At 42.6% G+C, this 20,602-nt stretch overlaps 1 protein-coding gene across 1 annotated transcript in view; it reads left to right on the forward strand.

Annotated features, from left to right (window-relative positions):
* Positions 1–20,602, forward strand: part of LOC111150732 (chromosome unknown C1orf21 homolog) — a 230,330-nt gene that overhangs the window by 186,741 nt on the left and 22,987 nt on the right. The window contains exon 5 of the mRNA XM_022508299.1: positions 13,637–13,713. Within this exon, the coding sequence (XP_022364007.1) occupies positions 13,637–13,713 (77 nt within the window). The remainder of the gene's footprint in view (positions 1–13,636; positions 13,714–20,602) is intronic.

Below are 20,602 nucleotides of genomic sequence, written 5' to 3' on the forward strand. Positions count from 1 at the left end.
AGAAAATGTATGGGGGGGGACCTAAATTTAGAATTAGTGCAGACTAATCCTAGAAGTGATGGAAAAATAATCAGAGATAAAAGAAATCTGTTCTTTAGAACTCCCGTGTGTGAAAACATAAAAGGATCTTTTTAAACACACCTTTTAAAAAGAGAAATCCATGCAACAGAGAATGTGTATGTTTTGTAAATATGTCCAGTAATATAAAAGAAAAAACTTTTTTCCATGCAGAGAGCTCACAGGCAGAATAAAAGATGTGGTCTCCTGCCAAGTCGGCACTGGACGAAAGGCAAGCTAATCACTGTTTCCCTGAGATCCTTGAAAATGGCCCTAACAGGGAAGACTTTCTTGCCTGTTGAGCCACAGGGTTGTAAAGATTGACTCTGGCATTGCCACAGGGTCCTGGAAAAAGTGAAATCAGGGTGATTAGCTAAGGAGTGAGGGAGTGTTCTTCGTCCACCTGGATACAGCCAGGCCTGACCTCAGATCCGCTCTTGTGAGGTAAAGCAGTATGTCCCAGGCCTTCAGTCAGGTGGTCATCAGCAGGGCCCTCACCTTCAGCCTTCTCCATGAACGCTGGTTGGGTCACATGGAGAGACTATGTGGTAAGTAAAGGCTGTGGTCTCAAAAGGAGTTGCATTCTAATGTATCCATTCAGAAAGACTACATTTTCTCTCTCTCTCTTTTTTTTTTAAGATTTTATTTATTTATTTGACAGACAGAGATCACGAGTAGGCAGAGAAGCAGACAGAGAAGGGGGTGGGGAAGCAGGCCCCCCGCTGAGCAGAGAGTCCTGATGTGGGGCTCGATCCCAGGACTCTGGGATCACGACCTGAGCCAAAGGCAGAGGCTTTAATCCATTGAACTACCCGGGCGCCCCTACATTTTCTCTTAATTTCTTCTGACTATTCAGGCCATCTGGGGATAGGCCCTGAAGCTTAGATTTCATTCCCATCAAGAAATGCACCTCTGCCCAGCCCCGTTTCTGCTTAATAGCTGTGTCACCTTTCCTTTGCTTGCCCAGAAAGATACCTTCCCTTGGAGTTAACCCGCCCATTACACATACATAGCAAGGAAGAAAAAAACAATTTTTTTTTTAAATCAAATTTTGAAATTTGAAATTTCACCCTTTTAATAAGTAACCCCAGATTTCCTTTATTCTCCATTTTGCCACTACCATTTCCTTTTGTCAGCTCAGCCGAAAATCTGGCTGTTGTCCTTGACTTAACCTTGTCCTTTTCCAGCCCAGTACATTCAGATGACCTCAGATTTCATCAGTGCTTTTACTTCTCTAAGTATAGATATAAGCGCTATGTTTATATATATTTATTTTATTTACAGATATTTGTATTTAAATGATATGTAAGTGCTATATTTAGTATTTGGGTTTTTTTTTTTTCCTCTGACATTTGTAATTGCTCCCTGAAAGTGGGGATCTCCTTTGCCTTTTTCTTGTCTCCCTCAAAGGAAAGCAAGGTGCTCAGCATGCAGTGGGCACTTGGGAATTTTTGTGGCAACTCTCAAATCCATTTCCTCATCCTTATTTCTAGGGTAACTATCTTCTCAACACAAGCTATTGTTTGTGATGCTCTTCCTGCCCAACAGGTAACCCAGTGAAGGAGGTATGACTAACGTCCCATTTCACATCTAAGGAAACAGAAGCACACAGGTTATGTAATCTACTCAAGGTCACACAAGTAGAAAGTGGAGAGGTTGTGTGACTCCAGAGCCTATAGTCTTGTTATCCACTATGTCCTGCCCCTCTGGTCTTAGGTTGCTTTCATAGACTTTCTGCTAATTTATTGGCATGGCTTCCCCATGGGCTCTCTGCTTCCATCTCTGAAACATTTTGCCAGAAGGTTCATAAACTTCTTCAGTAGTTCCTCCTTGTTTCCGAAGAAAACCCAGTGTCCAAGCATGAGCTCCACCCCTGCCCACCTCACGTCATCTCTCATATGCCCTCCTGGCACCTCAGGCTCTCCCAGGCTCTCCCAGGCTCTATATGGTTCCATGTACTTGTCAGGTTCTCTCCTTTCCCTGTCAGGGTGTACATTCTTCCTCCTTCCAGACCCATCCCTGCCTGGTTCGCTCTCCAGGAAGCTTCCCTGACCTCCTCCTCTGAGTCAGTGTCATCTCAAGTGCTTCTACCACACATACGTCTACCGTTTCCAAACATCAGTTCACACTCTCTGATTTTTTAGTGGCTGAGGATGATATCGCCAACTCTCTAGCACAGTCTGGTGCACAAGAACCATTAAACATTGATTTAGTGAAGGATGGACCATTAGGTTTCTCTACTATGGTTTTCCGCAAGTATTTGTCAATCCATGTTTCTTTCCCTATGTACCTTTTCATTGTGGGCCATGGGACTGGTGTGTCCTGATAAGACTGAGTTTTGCAGATGTGAGATGCCGAGTTCTTCACTAAGAAAAGGTAGAGGCAAGAATGACCCCCTCCCCCAAGATGTCCGCATCCTAATTCCTAGAACTTGTCAGTATGGTACCTTACATGGGACTTTGCAGATGTGATTACATTAAGGGTCTTGACATAGAGCAGTTATCCAGGGGGGCCCAGTAGCATCACAAGGATCCTTCTAAGAGGAATGTAGGAGGATCAGATTGGAAAAAGAAGATATAAGAATGGAAGCAGAGCTCAAAGAAGAGAGATGCTAAGCTCTGACTTTGAATATGGAAAAAAGGAGCCTTGAGCAAAGGTGGTTAATTTCTAGAAGCTGGAAAAGTCAAGGAAACATTCTAAAAATCTGTAAGTCAGTGGTAATTTGTTAAGTGGCAGTAGGCAGCCAATATAGATTTGATACCTTGATATATAGTAGTGCTCTAACAAACACCTGTAAATGTGGAGGGGCTTTGGAACTGGGAAGTGGACAGAGACTAGAAGAATTCCGAGAAGCACGGTAAAAAAAGTCTAGCTTGTCTTGAACAGTTAGTAGAAATGTGGGTATTAGAGAGTCTGCTGGTGAGGTCTCAGAAAAAAAGTGAAGACCATAATGAAGAAAACCCGTATCTCTTATTAGAGAACGTCGGACTTCACAAACATACTGTTGGTAGAAATACGGACGTGAAAGTCACCACTGGCGAGTTTCCAGTTAGAACCTGGAGGAAAGGTGACACTTGTCATATGCCAAACACGTAGTGAATCATGTCCTTACAAGGATGTGGAAAGCAGAACCTGCAAACAATGAACTTGAATATTTAGCTGAGAAGATTTCTTAGCAGAGTGTTGAAGTCACCACGCAGTTTCTTCTTGCTGCCGATAGTAAAATGGGGGAGCAAAGAGATAAATTGAAGGAAGAATTGTTCATCAAAAAGGAGCCAGGACTTGTTGATTTGGGAAATTCTTAGCCTGTCCAGATTGCAAAAGATGCTAAAACTAGGAGATTCGCTCTCGGGAACACATGCTCTGGAAAGAAGGCCAAGGGTGTGGCTGAACAATCTTAGGCTAATCCCTGGAAAAAATTAAAAGGTCAGACTGTTCAGTCTCACAGATGACTCTCTGAGTAAGATGAGGTGTGTATTCCCTCAACCATCCCAGCAGAAGCCAGAAATCGAGATGGGAGCATCTAGGAAATCTCCGTGGAAGGGCCTCCTGGGTAACGAAGTGAAGCCCTATGACATCCACAGGGGGCCCATGGCATTCTTGAGGAGGTGACACCTGCAGAAAGACTGCCAGTTTGAACCAGGAGGGACAGCGAGAGGGTGAAATGGAAGAAATGGGTGTCAGGCAGGAAATAAACTGATAAAAGGGCTGAGCTGCAAACATGTCGCTGCCCTTCAAGAAAAAGGAAGAATGACCACAAGGCTGGAGCCTCAGGTCCAGAGATCAGAGTCTTAACCCACAGATGATTATTCCCAGGCCTTGAAAGCTCATGGAGTTTGCCCAGTTGGATTTTGCAATTGCTTGGAGCAAGTAACTCTTTTTTTTTTTTTTCCCATTCCATTTCTTGCTGGTTGAGTAGGAAGGCCTCTACTGTCCTCTTACGCCTGCCCCACCAGTGTATTTTGTGAGCAGGTCCCTTGATTTCTAATTCCACACATTCACAGATGGAGACCAGTTCTGCCCTAGGATGGATTAGACCCAGAACCTCATTCATATCTCATTTATTTAGGTAATGAAGTTTAGGGACTTCCGAGCCGATACGACTTGGCTAATGCTTGAGACTTGGGTTGATGCTGTCGTGGGCTGATTTGGGGGTACCTTGAGGTGGACCTGTTTTGTGTGTGGGAGAGTTCTGAATCTTCGGTATGAAACCAGGCGGACATGGTGGTAGGCCAGAAAAAACCCGCCCCCAGACATGTCCACATCCTAAACCATGGAACCTGTAAATATGGCACCTTACCTGGGAAAAGAGATTTTACAGGTGAGATTAAATCAAGGATCTCGACATGGAGAGAGATTCTTGATTTGAGCCAGCCCAATATAATCCCAAGGATCCTTTCAGGAGGGAGGTAGGAGAATCAGAGTTAGAAAAAGAAGATGTAAGGACAGACCAGAGGTTAGAGAGGAGGGAAGATGCTACAGTGCTGCTTTGAAGATGGACCATGAGCCCGCGAGCATAGGTGCCGTGTAGAAGCCGAGAAAGGCAAGGAAACAGAGTCTGTCCTAGACCTCCAGAGGCTGCAGAGGCAGCCCTACAATTGTTTTCAGACTTCTGGCCTCCGGAAGTATAAGAAGATAAATGTGTGTGGTTTTAAGCCCCACGTGTGTGTTGACTTGCTACAGGAGCAGAGGAAACTGATGGCGCAGATTTCCTGGGCACTGGTGAATTTGGAATTAAAAAATAGTTGTGGGTGTGTCCAGTGAGTTCCGGAAGGCTGGAGCCTGATTTTTTGGCTGGCTTCTACAGCACAATGAGTGCGAGAAAAACACCGTGCCTGTAAGAAAAACTGATCATTTAACTTTTGTTTTCAGCTTTGACGCGGACAGTTTCTTCAACTTAGATAAACTCGTTGAGATTTCTGTTCATCACAGGGAACGTTGAGCAACTCTGCGTACGTGGTGACTTTTTATTTGCTAAAATAGTAAAGACATAATGAGTGATACATTTCTTCATTCTCCTATTTTATTAGCTTTGATCAAATATACTTTGATTTTTCTGACGATATTTTTACCCACCCGAAAAATCTGTGACAAAGCATGTTTATTTTGTGCTCAAGAGCTCTTAAATTGTGGTCTTTTAGGGAGCACCATCCATTGATAGTTGAATTCCTAAAATCTTTGATCTTGTTATTATGGATGACAGTGAATATGATTGGCATGTCTATGTGTTTTGTTTTATTTGGTGGTTGGAGAGAAGTGAGAAATGCAAAATTCAGGAAGTGTGTGAGCGTGGGTGTAGGTGTGGACATAGGTGCAGTTTTCTGGGGTATAAACCACAGATTTTGTCTCTGTTTCCCTCTTCCTGTGTCCACCTGGCACTTAGCCTGATTCACTAACGCTTTTCCCCTACAGTCAGCTAACCACGTGGTTTCAGCTTTGTCTTGAAGACTAAGCTCAAATTTTAGCCCAATTTAAATGTTCAGTATTTTAGTTTCTTCCATATTTGTGCAAATTACACATATTTTAGTTCGAGTAAGGTACTTGACACAGTTGTACATCAGATTATTAAGAAAAAAAGATTTCTGTGATTAACATTAGGTAGTTCCGTGATCAAGAAAACATACTTTTTAAAAAAAATGAGCATCGTGACGGTCTTTAGGGCTATTCGTAAATATTCCAATGTTGCTCTTCCTAAGCACATACTAGGCTTATACATTCTCCATTCTCTTGAATTTACGTGTAGTTCTCTGATTTGCTTTGGCCCATAAACACAAGCACTTAACTATTGCTCTGCTGTACCGTCGCCTCCTCTGCTGTGATGATTGTGACAGGAGGTACCAACATGGGGCCTCCATTAGCCTGAGTCCGTGAGGGGTTAGGATGAGCAGAGCCCCGCCTCTAGCTTGTGCAAGACATAAACTTGTATTTTATTGAACCACTGGTATTGGGATTGTTTTTTTTACTATAGTATGATGTCCCTGGTTCAAAGTGACAAAGCGTCCAGGGCAAAAACTGAATATGGTTCTTCCAGATTAGTTCATTGTCTGGGTGTGTATGTAATACTTCTTGGAAAAACTCAGAGATACATCATCTTGTGGAAAACATCCTCGACTTAAAATTCTCCGTGTAATTTGACAACATTATAGAGAGCTTGTTACTTTTAATTACTGACATGCTGGCATAGTGACTTAATGACTTTGTTTTAGATTTGTTGGTACACAACTAAATCAGTTCCAAGCAATTTCTTGCAACTCTGTTTACTTTTTAAAGATTATTTTAAATGTTTACAATCTACCTCAAGGGACAACTGCACAAAATATATTAGGTCTTTAGAACTGATTTGCCCCCACCTTAACATTTGCTTGACATAAAATGAGGTACAAGGCTATATTTTAATTTATAGAAAAAGAATTGCCATGAAGCTGATACTTTCCATGCCAACTTCATTACTACTAAATTCTAACAAAATACTAATAATTCTGATAATTTCCCTGGATAGGTAATTTCTAAATGGAAGTATTGAGTTGCTGAAATTATGAAGATATAGGTCAATCCAAGTCAACAGTTGCATCTGGTAGCTTGGGCCTTGCTGTTTGTTAATAACCGGAAATTCTGGTAGAATGAATGTGTCACCATCCTTCAGAAGACAGAAGCTTAAAATTCCTTTATATTTGAAGAAAGTGGTATCTTATCCCACTAATGCCACATGAGAAATGCCATATAAAACATCAAATGAGGTTGTGGAGGTTTTTTTTTTTTTTTTTTTTTTAATTTATTTATTTGAGAGAGAGAATGAGCCGGGAGAGCAGCAGAGGGAGGGGAGAAGCAGACTCCCTGCTGAGCAGAGAGCCCGATGCGGGGCTTCATCCCTGGGCCAAGATCACAACCTGAGCCAAAGGCAGATGCTTAACCAGCTGAGCCACCCAGGCACCTCGAGGTTGTTTTCTTAGAGAGTGCATCCTATGGGTTACTCCCTCAAAGTTGGAATGACTACTCGTGTATTTTATAGCTGATGTCTTCCTATTTTAAAGATGTGTGTACCCCCATCTCCTAATTGTAGTTAAATTATTTACCTTTCTAGTTTTCATGTACTTTCTGAAATGCAGTGGTTAAAATTACACACACACACACACACACACACGCACAGAGTCGGTGTGTAGGGGGAACCCCTTGCAAATTCATATTTAGTGCTTTTGTGTCTTTTCTCTGCGCTGCTCCCTCACTGGCAATCCCAGAGGCTAGTCCTCCAACCCCCACTACTTTTCTCTAGGCCTCCAGCTTCCTGCATCCATCTGGCCCCTGGGATTTCTTTATAAGACTGAACTTTCTCCTGTTGGGCCCAGAAAAATAGATTGAGATTCCTCCCCACCTTTCCAGCCCAGAAAGAGCTCAGGGGGCCTCACGGGGCTATAGCTATCTAGATCTGCTCAGACTCAGTAGAACAACACAGGCAAAGGAGTGATGGGAGAAAAGAAGTTCCATCCCTCGCCAACGGGGAGGGGGCTTTCTGTCATCTTCCTGAAGGCACAATGTGGCTCCCTTCGAATTCAGGAGTGGTGGGGCGCCTGGCCAGCTCAGTGGGTGACACATGCCGCTCTTGATCTTGCGTTGTGAGTTAGGGCCCCACACTGGGTGTAGAGATTACATAAAAATAAAGTCTTAAAAAAGAAAGAATTAAAGAGGGGAGGTTTGGGGGGATTTCTTCAAGAAGCTGTCAGTTTCTCTTAGGAGTCCTGACTTTCCCTGTGGGAGATGCCACCCAGGGACTGGGGAGCGGCAGCATAAATATGGCTGGTTTGATTTTCTCCATCCTCAGAGAAACTAAGAGAATGGTAAGTCGACTCTAGACACTGACAAATGTGTTCTGTTCATCAAGAGGGAGAGTTACTCCAAGCAAAGGAGTTATTTGGTTTGCTGTTTAAATAAACCTGTCACTACCTGGCTTTAGTTTCCAAATATTTTTGAGAAGTGGATGCTTTTTTTTCAACTGATAAAACTAAGTATAAACCAGGTTAAAAGGGGTGCTGCTCTAGGACTCTTACTTTATATGCAGATTCCTTGGGGCACCTGGGGGGCTCAGTCGGTTAAGCATCTGACTCTTGATTTCAGCTCAGTTCTGGATCTCGGGTCATGAGTTAAAGCCCTGTGTTGGGCTCCACACTGAGTATGGAACCTACTTAAAATAAAATGAAATGCAGATTCCTGGGCCTCGATCCCAGAGACAGTGTCTTGGTTAGGGCCTGGGAATCTGTATTTTAACAAACATCCCAGAGGACTCTGATACCAAAATGAATGGATCATGAAAAACACTGCTCTGCACACTGCTTCCTGGGGGCTTGTCCAATGGCTTTGTCTTAGTCCCAGTTGGTTCCAGTTTATTTTAGGTACTAGTTTATAAGTGTCAAATACCAATAAAATCAGTTTTTCTGCCAAGGAAAATGATATCTTAGTTACCACTTCCATCATCAACCAGATTCTCTGTTCCTATTTCTGGAGCACCCCAGACATGGCATGACTCTTGGCTCTCTGTTGGGTCTTCTCCATCTGAGGCTCCCATTAGCCTCGTCTTATCAGTCCTTCTGGTTTTCTCTGTGTGTTTGCTTGTTTCTTTGCCCTTTTTTTTTTTTTTTAGCAGGTCTCTGTAAACCTCCCCTTCCCCAACAAACAAACCCAGACAAGAAGTTAAGTGATGTTTATAAGGAAATATAAAACTGACTTCTTGAGGCAAGTATAGCTAACTGGTAAGCATGTAAATGCTCCCACGTGGCAAGGTGTTGGGTGTTCTGAGGGACATAAAGAACAAATCCACGTAAATCATATTTTTAAGAATAAATAAAGCCTACATGAGGCACCCTCAAATGGCAATAATCGAAAAGACGCTATCAAGTGTTGGCGGGGTTGTGGAGAAACTCGAACCATCCCGCATCCCAAGTGAGAATGTAGAATGGTGCAGCCACTTTGGAAAACAGGTTAGTGATATCTTAAATTGTTAAATATACACTTAGCATATAATCTAGCAATTCCACTTCTAGGAACCTGCCCAAGAGAAATGACAATATGTGTTCACACAAAGACTTACATATATCTGAGTGTTCCTAGCACCATTATTATAATATCCTAACTTGAAACAACCCAAATATCCATCAAGTAGTGAATGTATAAACAAAATACAGTATACCCATACACTAGAATATTATTTAGTAACTAAAATAGGTGAAATACTGAAAGATGCTACAATATCAATGAACCTCAGAAACATTATGCTAAGTGAAAAGTGCCAGACCCCAAAGGCTATGTGTTCTAAGATTCCATTTTCTATGAATCTATAAAAGGCAAATTTGTAGAAACAGAAAGCAGATTTGTGGTTGCCTGGGGCTTACAGAGAGGAGAGAAGACCTGTAAATGGATTAAAGAAACTTTTTAGGATAATAGAACTGTTCAAAAACTGATTGTGGTAATAATTGTACAGTTGTATAAATTTACTAAAATCACTTCATCATACACTTATAATGGAATTTTATGGAATGTAAATTTTACCTCAATGAAGTGGTTTTTTGTTATTTTTATTTATTTATATATTTATATATTTTTTATTTTTTTAAATAAAGCATATAGCAAATTAAATAATCAATAGTTCTTTTCTCTGCAAAGGAAATCGAGAAACACTAGTCAAGCTATGGCTGCAAACCTGGGGTCCCTACAACAAACAGTCTTAGGACGCCCACCAGCTCATTTTCGTGACCGTACTAAGAAGCAATTTGCCTTTTTTGCCGTGTTGACATTTGCACTGATGGTGCAGAAACAACGGGGGGATGAAACTGCTGGTGTCCCAGCACAAATCAGGGCAGTGGCACCAAACTTTATAGTCATTGTATTCACCCCTTCTCCCTTGCCCCCTCCCCCGTGCACTTACAGTGGAAGCATACATTCCATTTTCACTTAAGAATGTCCTTGATGGGGGCACCTGGGTGGCTCAGTGGTTTAAGCCTCTGCCTTTAGCTCGGGTCATGATCTCAGGATCCTGGGATCGAGCCCCACATCGGGCTCTCTGCTTAGCGGGGAGCCTGCTTCCCCCTGCCTCTCTCTGCCTGCCTCTCTGCCTACTTGTGATCTCTGTCTGTCAAATAAATAAATAAAATCTTAAAAAAAAAAAAAAAAAGAATGTCCTTGATGAAGCAGTCAATTTTATTTAATTTTATTAAGTCCTGTGCCTTGGGTACAGAGCCTTTTAATAGTCTATATGATAAAATGGCATTTCTCCTGCGCACCCAGGTGAGATGGTCATTTCAAGGAAAAGTACTTGTGCAGTTGACTGAGTTGCAGGCTGAAAGAGCGGTTATTTTTATGGAACACCATCTCTACTTTAGAAAAAAATTCCTGACAGACAAATTATGGATATTCAGACTTGGGTATTTGGCAAACATTGTCTCAAGAATAAATGACAAGAAACTGTCACTTCAAAGAAAAAAAAATGGCACGATGTGTTGCTAGTCATAGAATTCAAACATTAAACCAAAATTAGAATTTTGGAAAATTTTGTACCACAATGAGCTTGGCAGCTTCCGGCAAGATTTTCCTAATGAGACTGATGGTGATTTTATCAAATGGGATTTTTTTTTTCATATTGTACAAAGAAATGTGTCAAAATTTGGAGAATATGGCAAAGAGGTCTTGATCCTATAGTGTTTGAGAACTGCTGGCCTCGTGGCTATATCATGGCTTCTGGGGCCATTATGCTTCGGTCCAAATCCTGCCACTATCACTTACCACCTGTGTGGTCTCAGGTAAAAGCCTCAGCCTTCTCATCTATACAATGGGAATAAAAATGGTACCTATCTCAGAAAGACATTGTGGGCATAAGAATGAGCTAATGTCTGTAAATATTTGTGAACATTATAATGAGTTCATATATGGAAATCACTTAGAATAGGGCCTGGCTTATATAGTAAGTGATCACTGAGCTGTTATTGTGATCTTGGCGAGTGGTAATTTGTAAAAACAAATACGTCATAAAAACATAATCTATAGAAATCTCTCTGTAATTATATATACTTCCTTATTTTCTTTTTTGTAACTGGGAAATCTGAAGCTGACATTCCCTCCCCGTGCCTCTACCGCATCTTCGGTCCTCCCAAATCCTGGCAGTGCGCGCCTGTGCGCATGCGCGGAGGGATGGCTTGTCCTGGGCCCGAGTACCACCATACCCCCTCAACCACTGAGCCCCGTTGTTTGGGGTTTCCTTCTCTTCCTAGCAACCACGCACAGTGTTTTTAAGGAAAATGCGGTGAGGCAATGTAATTGTGAAGATTGCCGTTTAATACATTGACTGTAAACAGAATACAATTGCGTATCGTTCAGAGTCATAAAATTAGAGGCCTCATTCCTACCTCAGCAATGTTTTACAATTACAATGTCAATCAATCAATCAATCAATCAATAACAAAATTACAATGTATCATTTAGGCTCAGCGTTTGAGAATTTATGTGAATAGAGAAAAAGCATAAGGCTCTGTCCTGGGTCCATTTTCGGTGATTAATCCAAGCAGACAGGAAGTTTCGGGGGAAAAAAAAATGACTAACTCGGAACCTCCCTCCGCAGTCCTTCAGGGAGACTAAGTTGAAGCTATTTTTATCTCTCATGAAAAGAAGCTCATCATCTGTTGACCTTGTTCATTCGTGCCACCAGTATACGATGGGTAACTCCCATGGGTGTCAGGCCCCAGCAAGGCACGGAGGCCCTGCCGGTAAAGAAGGGACTGGGCCTTGCCCTCCTGGAGCTGCTTTGTGAAAGCTGAGGTAGTTCATCTGTTGTTCCCCGGCTGTGTCAGCAGAAGGAACAGTATACATTTTATGCCTTTTAAAAGTGTATGAAAAGGGGCACCTGGGTGGCTCAGTGGGTTAAAGCCTCTGCCTTCGGCTCAGGTCATGATCCCAGGGTCCTGGGATCGAGCCCCACATCGGGCTCTCTGCTCAGCAGGGAGCCTGCTTCTCCCTCTCTCTCTCTGCCCACTTGTGATATCTCTCTCTCTGTCAAATAAATAAATAAAATCTTTAAAAAAAATAAAATAAAAAAATAAAAGTGTATGAAAATACTCTCTTCAGTTTAGCCTGAGGCAAAGAAGGTAGGATAGGCCGCAGAAGAATCGTAACGATTGTTTCTTTTCCTGGAAGATCACAAACAAAAAATTACCCTGTATTTTGGAGTCCTGACGTTATACAGATAAGCTCACCTAAGAGCATGTAAATCATCAGAGGTTCACTGATTTAAATGGCTTCTGCTGTCCTGAGAGAAATAGGAACTCTCGAAAAAGGTCTTTCGGGGACCATCTGTTTTAGGTGCCATCACTCTGCATGTGGTAAGAGCAGTGGGTTGGCCCACAGGAGCCTTTATTTGTTGCCCTCGCCTGGGTCTTTAATTATTGCTACATGTCAGGTTCCTTGATTGGATACAGTCACCTGTTATAAATAGGTTTAGAATAGTCTGTCCTTTCATTTCAGGGGTTGTTTTCAGAGCAAATTATAAAGCATCCTGAATATTTTTTAAAGATAATATTGTATAAATATAGAGCAGCACTGTTATTGAGAGAGTATGCCCACTGATATGCTTGCAGTTTTTTTAAAGATTTTATTTATTTATTTGAGAGAGCCAAGCAGCAGAGGTGGGGGGGCAGAGGGAGAATCAGGCCCCCCCCTCCCCGCACTGAGCAGAGAGCCTGATGCGGGGCTCAATCCCAGGACCCTGAGATCATGACCTGAGCCAAAGGCAGACACTTAACTGACTGAGCCACCCAAGAGTCCCAATATACTTGTACTTTAAGATTTGAAAGTGTTTCTTTCCCGTGAGGCTGGTAAACTGGGAATAAGAAATCAGATCAGATTAAAAGCCAAAGAAGTGCTTCCTGAGTGTAAGTTAATATTGGATGTTATGCATTCAGTTGAATTCAGTCTCAGTGTTTGTTATGGGTGGAATCAATTAATGTTAATCATGTTCTTGTCTCTGTTACTGCCAGGGCCTCGTGCAAACTTTCACGTCTCCCTAACCACAGTTGACTAAAAAAAACAAAATGAACTAAAGGGGGCGCCTGGGTGGCTCAGTGGGTTAAAGCTTCTGCCTTCAGCTCAGGTTAAGATGCCAAGGTCCTGGGATCAAGCCCCGCATGGGGCTCTCTGCTCAGTGGGGAACCTGCTTCCCTCTCTCTCTGCCTGCCTCTCTGCCTACTTGTGATCTCTGTCAAATAAATAAATAAAATCTTTTTTTAAAAATGCACTAAAGTCTGTTAACCTGAGCACATAAACAATGTCTATAATTACAGTACTGCTCTCTTTGGGACTAGAATCTTCTGTTCCTTGGTTCTCTTACTATTTTTTCCTAAAAACACCTAAACATCAAATATTAGTTGCACATAATTTTCTAAAAATAGTTATGGCTGTTGTAAGGCTAACCCCTTTTTTCCTGACAGTGTTCCCTGTTAAAATGCTGGGCAGTTTCACCATACAGCGTGACCTCTTTGCAGGGATTTTTGTCCTTGGGAATGCTGATTCTCACCTTGTCTTTTACATATGTGTTTATGTTTTTCAGGAAAAAAGTGCCAGTTCAAATGTAAGACTTAAAACTAATAAAGAGATTCCAGGATTAGTTCATCAACCCAGAGCAAAGTAAGTTCTAGTTCCTATTTTTCCTTATGTTGTTTTTAAAGCTATTAATGTCTTCAGAGTGAGCTCAGTTTTGCCTGCCAGGTAACCAGGACGTATTGTAAAGCTTCATTGAATTGAAACAGTGTGGTTTGGTCAAATGGAACAGCATGGGGAGTCCCAAAACAGACCCGCAGTAAATGACAGCACTGACATTTCAGATCAGTTAGAAGAAAATAAAGCAAAATATCTTTATGACCATGGGGTAGGAGCATTTTGAGTAAGTCAGAAAAGATATAGAACTTAAGAAAAATGATTCATTAATATGACTGCATTAAAGTTAATTAAAGTTAAAATTTACTGTGGGAGCGTAAAAGGAAATGGTGGAATATATCTATATATTTAGTTATATTAGCATATATTATATTAGCATATAAGCGACAAGAATTGGGTTTCAGAATATGTAAACTTCCCCTATAAATCAGTAAGTACAAAACAGAGCTCATAGAAAAAGAGGCTGAAGATGAGAACAACCATTTCACTACAGAGGAAACTTGAAGAGCTAATCATGTCTCGGGAAATACCATTTTATACCACAAGATTGGCAAAAATTTAGTAGAAGTCTGACAGTGCAAATGGTTGACCAGGATGTTGAACGATAGGAACCCTTCACCCCAGTGGAAGCATAAACCGGTACAATTACTTTGGAAAACAATTTGTATTTTCTAATAAAATCGTGCCTGGACCTACCTTGCCCTCCAGCAACTCCCTCTCAGGCGTGTAGCCTAGAAAATCCTCACGCATGTGCGCGGTAGACCAGTCCATATCAGGATTGTTTCCATGAGCTCCTAAGGCTCTTGAACATCCTTGAACAAAACCCGAACATCCTTTAGAAATATAATGGATGACCAAAAACTGAGGCGTATTCTTAGGACAGGAGTTGTACATATCGGTGAAGATGGAAAACCTAGGACTGTACATATGAAGATGGCGGACTGTCACAAAGGTAAGATTGTGTGCTGAAGGAAGTAGTAGCACCTGCCTGCGCGTAGTTTCACTTACATAAAGTTCAAAAACAGGCAGAACGAGTCAGTCGGTAATATAAATGTGTGATAAAACAAAAAGACAAGTGAGGAAATGAAAAGGCATTAAACTGAAAAGAGTGGTTCTTTCTCACTGGGTGGAAGACAATGGAACCAGGGGTTCTGTTTCTTAACCTGAGTGGTGATTACACGGGTGTTCCTTTCATTGTTATTACTTAAGACTGTACAAAGAACATTGTATGTTTTCCATGGGTTACGCATTGCACGATTAAAAAGTTAAGGAGAATAATGAGTATTTTTCTAGATTGTTCTAGAACTGAACCTGTCTTGGCAATAAAACGCCCTTTGTGTGGCTTTGAAGCTGTCTCCCCTTTCCTTCAAAGTGGCTCTGTTTTCCCGAGGCTACAAATCTCTTTTGTGGTGTTGCACCTAAATAAGAACAAATTCTGAGGGTGCCAATTACACTAGTGCAGCTGGTGGTCACGCCCGTCCCCAAAATAAACCTGTTACGTCGATGCAATAGTAGTTCCATAAATCCAGGTCATAAGCAGAAAAAAGTTGTGTTACATCTGGTTCTTCCCAGGAAATGGAGACAAAAATAGCTGAGGTCAAAGTAGTCACTTTCCCCTGGCTCGGTGTCTCTGGTGGTGCTGTAGGTGGCTAGGACTCTACCAGTGGTGAATGAGCTCAGGGATTTAATTGTTTACTTTCAAAGAAAACTGCGGCATTTTAAAATCCACTTACCATTTACACTGACCGTGGGATGGCAAAACTGATTTTTGCACCCTTAGGGGACCCATTATGCCGTAATGACAACCTATCCCCCACCCCAACCCGGCCACGTCCACTTTTATCTACCCTAATTTTTTAAAAAAAGATTTTATTTATTTATTTATTTATTTATTTATTTGACAGACAGAGATCACAAGTAGGCAGAGAGGCAGGCGGGGGGGTGGGGAAGCAGGCTCCCCTCTGAGCAGAGAGCCCCATGTGGGGCTCGATCCCAGGACCCTGAGATCATGACCTGAGCCGTAGGCAGAGGCTTTAACCCACTGAACCACCCAGGAGCCCCTATCTACCCTAATTTTATCTGCCTTTGAGGGACAACAGGTATCTGACGATAGAACAAGTCATCTTTTCATCTAAGCCATTCGATACATGCTTTTTTTTTTTTTTAAAGATTTTATTTATTTATGTCAGAGAGAGAGAGCACGAACAGGAGGAGCAGTAGGCAGAGGCAGAGGGAGAAGCAGACTCCCCGCTGAGCGGGGAGCCTGATGTAGGGCTCAATCCCAGGATCCTGGGATCATGACCTGAGCTGAAGGCAGATGCTCAACCAACTGAGCCACCCAGGCACCCCCCGATATATGCTATTTTTAAATGTCTCCCTTATCTCTGAGTTCTAAGGAGGGGCTGCATTAAGGAGAATTTCTTCCTTCCTTTGGTGTAAATACTTGCGGAATTTACACACACTAAAGCAGCATGCTTTGCAGACTGGCCTGTGCTGAGGCTTTCAGAGAAGTTGATTAAACTGGTTCATGTGTTTACATTAAAATTAGGAAGAAAATCTCTGTTTTGTGTGTGTGTGTGTGTTAAACTATGAGTCAGAACCTTGGGTTACTGGAATTCCACTACAGAATCTTCCTGTAAGGCCATGAGGGGTGAGTGTTATTTTCCTTCTTACTGACACAGAAGATAGGGAAACTCTCATTTATTCTGCAGTGTAGAAAACAAGGTAACGAGTTTCTTTTCCCCAGAAGTGGAAGAGCAATCCCATATGTGGTAACAGGGGATTTATTAATAATAAAGGAGACAGGTAATAAAAGGCAGACGATCTTCACACTTTCATTTGCTGTAACGTGCAGAGCACATGCTTACTTTGTGATCTCAAGCCAGTGACCTAATGTCATTGGGCTTCCGTTTTCTCCAATTAAAAGGAAAGAGAAAAGTCTTCTTCCTAAATGAAATAATGTATGCCCGGTGCCTATCACAGTGTCTGCTGCTTGGTAAGAAGGCCTTAACAGTTAGGAGCGCCTGGGTGGCTCAGTTGGTTAAGCGTCTGCCTTCAGCTCAGGTCATGATCCCGGGGTCCTGGCATGGAGTCCGAGCCCCACGTCCGTTTCTCTGCTCAGTGGGGTGTCTGCTTCTCTCTCTCCCTCTGCCTGCTGCTTCCCCTGCTTGTGCTCTCTCTCTGTCAAATAAATAAAACATTAAAAAAAAAAAAAAGAATGCATTAACTGTTAGAAATAGCCCAAATGCCCTTTAACAGGAAATTGGGTAAAGAACCTCACCGCCTTCTCACAGTGGAATATTAGCCATGAGAACAGATGCACGGCCACAGCACACAGTGCTGGATGGCCCCGAGCAATGTAATACCTGAAGAAAAGACTAGGTCCTGAAAGATGGCGCAGAGCATGACACACTCCTCGTCAAGTCGAAAACAACCAGATAAATCATCTGCTTTATAAAGCACATATGCAGTAAAGCCTATAAAAGGGGTGGGGGGATCTTGGTTTCCTGGTGTTGGGGGAAACACGCCTCGGTGGGAAGTAAGATAGCTCTAGGTTGTTGTCAAGGTCCTAGCGCTTGTTTTTGTTTTAGTTTCATAGATGCTTATTATACTATTTAAAAAAAATAAATTTGACTCAATAGAAGTGAGCCATGCATGAACTGCTAGCAAAGGTGTGTCGTGATTTGGGGATTAGGGTGAAGCCACTTCCCCCAAGGACCCATTGAGCAATGGTGACGATAGTTATGAAAGAAAGAATTGTGTTCAAGCCAAGATTTGCCAGGAACGCCCTGAGTGATTGCATTTTATTTTTGCAGGTGAAGTATTAGGGAGTCAGGACCTTGCCTTCTGATACTTTGGTGGCTTAGGTTTTTATTATCGGAAACTTTTTTTTTTTAAGTCACTAAAAAATGAAAGCTGTGCCCCTTTTAGCGTTCAAGCTCATATTGCCCACCTGTTTCGTTCCTTTGATTATTTGTCATTAAGATTCCATATGAGGGAGCACCTGGGTGGCTCAGTGGGTTAAAGCCTCTGCCTTCGGCTCAGGTCATGATCTCAGGGTCCTGAGATCGAGCCCCACATCAGGCTCTCTGCCCAGCAGGGAGCCTGCTTCCTTTCCTCTCTCTCTCTGCCTGCTGTTCTACCTACTTGATATCTCTCTCTCTCTGTGTGTCAACTAAATAAATAAAATCTTTTTTAAAAAAAAGATTCCATATGACTGTCTCCCCCGTCTCACAAAGCTAAGGAATCACAGCGGGAAGAGCCTTTGGATGATTCAGGGTTAACTCACAAGAGCTCTTCCAGCACCAACTGGGGACACAGGAAGTGCTGGGGGAGGAGGGAGCATTGTGATTTCCCCGGCTGAATTCATTAGAGAGAAATAGGAATTACTGAGACTGTTAAGTCTTATCAGTTAAATCAAGTACCGACATACAGGCTTTTGTAAAAGATTTTTAGATATAATTAATCTTAGCATCAAATAGTCATACTTTATAAACTGAATCGTAAACAATTTAGTTATCCGTTTCTGTTATCTTGAGGAAAGGTAGAAAGGCCAGTGGGCCTTTTTCCTCCCTCACCACGTACAGTCACCAAAGTGTGCATCAGAAGGGGTTTCAGGATGGAGTTGTTACCTATGGACTGCTTCTCACAACGCAGTTGGGACTCTTGAAGGTAAAAACTAATATTAATGACATTGTGTTGATAGAGCTTCTACATAAGAAGAGAACATCCTAGGCAGGAGTCCGTGCAGGTGGGGTAATTTATTTACCCACCCCTCCCACCCCCCCCGCAGAGTAACAGTGCTGCCTCTGTCCCTGTTGAAGGGACTTCAGGGCTTGTCTGTGAAACAAATCCACAGAAGACAGAGAGGGAGGAGCAGATGTTTGCGGGTTTTGCCATCCTGAAGATGGCGTGCGGGCGGCAAGGGCCTCATGTGGGCCTTTGTGCCATCTGCCACACTTCCGGGGATGCTGGAGCTTATCGGAAAGAGCTCATTTGGTGCATCAGGATTTGATAATAAATAAGTCAACTTTCCATTAGTCTTTTCCGGCTAACACAGTCCACATGCTGTCTGTGGCAAGATCGTGAATCCGTCTGGCGGAAGACACGACTTGGTAGGTTTTGAAATGAGACAGAGGCGGGCAGGGACGTTCTGATGCTCTTACCCAAAGCCAAAGCAGGCAGCATGTCTGTGTTGTGTGGTGTGATGGTGGAGATGCACCGACTGAAAGCCATTTGCCTCGGTTTGGTTAGAATTGTTTCTCAGAGGGCACACATGAGAAAGAACGTGGTTGAGTGGGCTTCCCAGCCGTAGGACCCTCTGCCCCTGGAGTGAGGGTGCTGTTTGGTTCAGGATTCAGGCGGGATCGCAGATACGCTGTCTTGTCTAACGAATTCTGGGTTACATGGCTTTTGTTCAGTTTGCTTTAATCAAGGAATGGTTTTAAAAAAATGGTTAGAAAGTATGTAGTTAAACTACACAAAACTGGAAGCACTGAGATGTTTGCGCTAGCTCACTGTATATGCATCTTAAGGTCTTCACCATTACCTTTGGTGTCAGTCTCCTGATACGGACCCCAGAGCTCTGCATTCTTTTTTTTTTTAATTAATTAATTTTAGTTATTTATGTAATCTCTATACTCAACGTGGGGCTCGAACTCACAACCCCAAGATCAAGAGTCGGATACTCCCCTGACTGAGCCAGCCAAGTGCCCCTGAGCTCTGCATTCCTCATCCCAGGGATGGCAGACACATTTGCAGAATCGCTTTTACTTAAGACTAATCATTTTGTTAGTCTGGTATGCATATGTATGAGTACTAACCAAACATCCCTGTTTTCTTGTTGTGATCGTTCAATTAAGGAGTTAATGGAAGTTAGTAATAATCCCAGAATATCAGTGCCGGCCTGGACCTCAGAGACCAGCCTGATGGTCTTAGAGATGAGGATCTGAGGCCTGCACCTCACCCGTCCCAACATACTGAACTGCCTCTGGGCGGAGTCGTGAATCACTAAATAAAATAGGGACACTTGGCCACCTGATTAAATATGTATTGCCCTTCTGTTATTTGCAAGGCAATATATGTTAAAAACTCTACCCTGAGAGTTACCACGGTGAACGTCAAATCCTAAACATGCCATTTTTAGGAGGTCTCTTGGAATTTCCTAGGAAAACTAATAGATATATGGTTCGTCTATACTAAGATATGTGTGTGTGCGTGCATGTGTGTCTGTGTGAATATCGATATTAGGGTCTATCTGTGTCTGTCTGTCTTCATGCCTTTTCTCTCTGGGACCCAGAGCTGTCCAGAATCCTCATTGGCAGAGAGTTTGACCAGGAATGGGGGGCGGGGTGGGGGGATGCCCAGGACGTGTCTGAGCAGCCGTGGTGACTGCCAGGATACGCCTGTTCCACACTCACAACCCCCCCGACACAAGCTCTCCCTCAGAGCCTGTTTACACTGACTTTAGACACAACTCTAACAGACCTGGATGGGCTAAGCATGGAGAAGCAGCAGCTGGGAAGGAAACGGAAAGAGAACCAATACCTTCTCTGACAAGAAGAAAAGGGGAAGGTTCAAAGCAGGCAGAGCACAAAACCCTCAGTTTAAGGCCACTTTGCTGAAGGAGAGCCGGCTCTCCCCATCTCAGAGGCTTCAGGGTGGGGGAGGTCCCAGTATTACAGAGGGGATTGTGATTAAAGATCATGGGAGTGGCCACTAGTCATTAAGTGAAAGTTAAATAAGGTTTGTGATAGATCCTCTATTAAAGTTAGAAGATTTGCATCCAAAGTGGCTTGAATAATAAATGTTTTGGCACTTAAAGGAGTAAAACCATGGGGAATCTGGAAAAACTCCGGTA

Source organism: Enhydra lutris, unplaced genomic scaffold (assembly GCF_002288905.1).
Source record: "Enhydra lutris kenyoni isolate GAN:26980312 unplaced genomic scaffold, ASM228890v2 scaffoldscaffold24, whole genome shotgun sequence".
Taxonomy (NCBI): domain Eukaryota; kingdom Metazoa; phylum Chordata; class Mammalia; order Carnivora; family Mustelidae; genus Enhydra; species Enhydra lutris.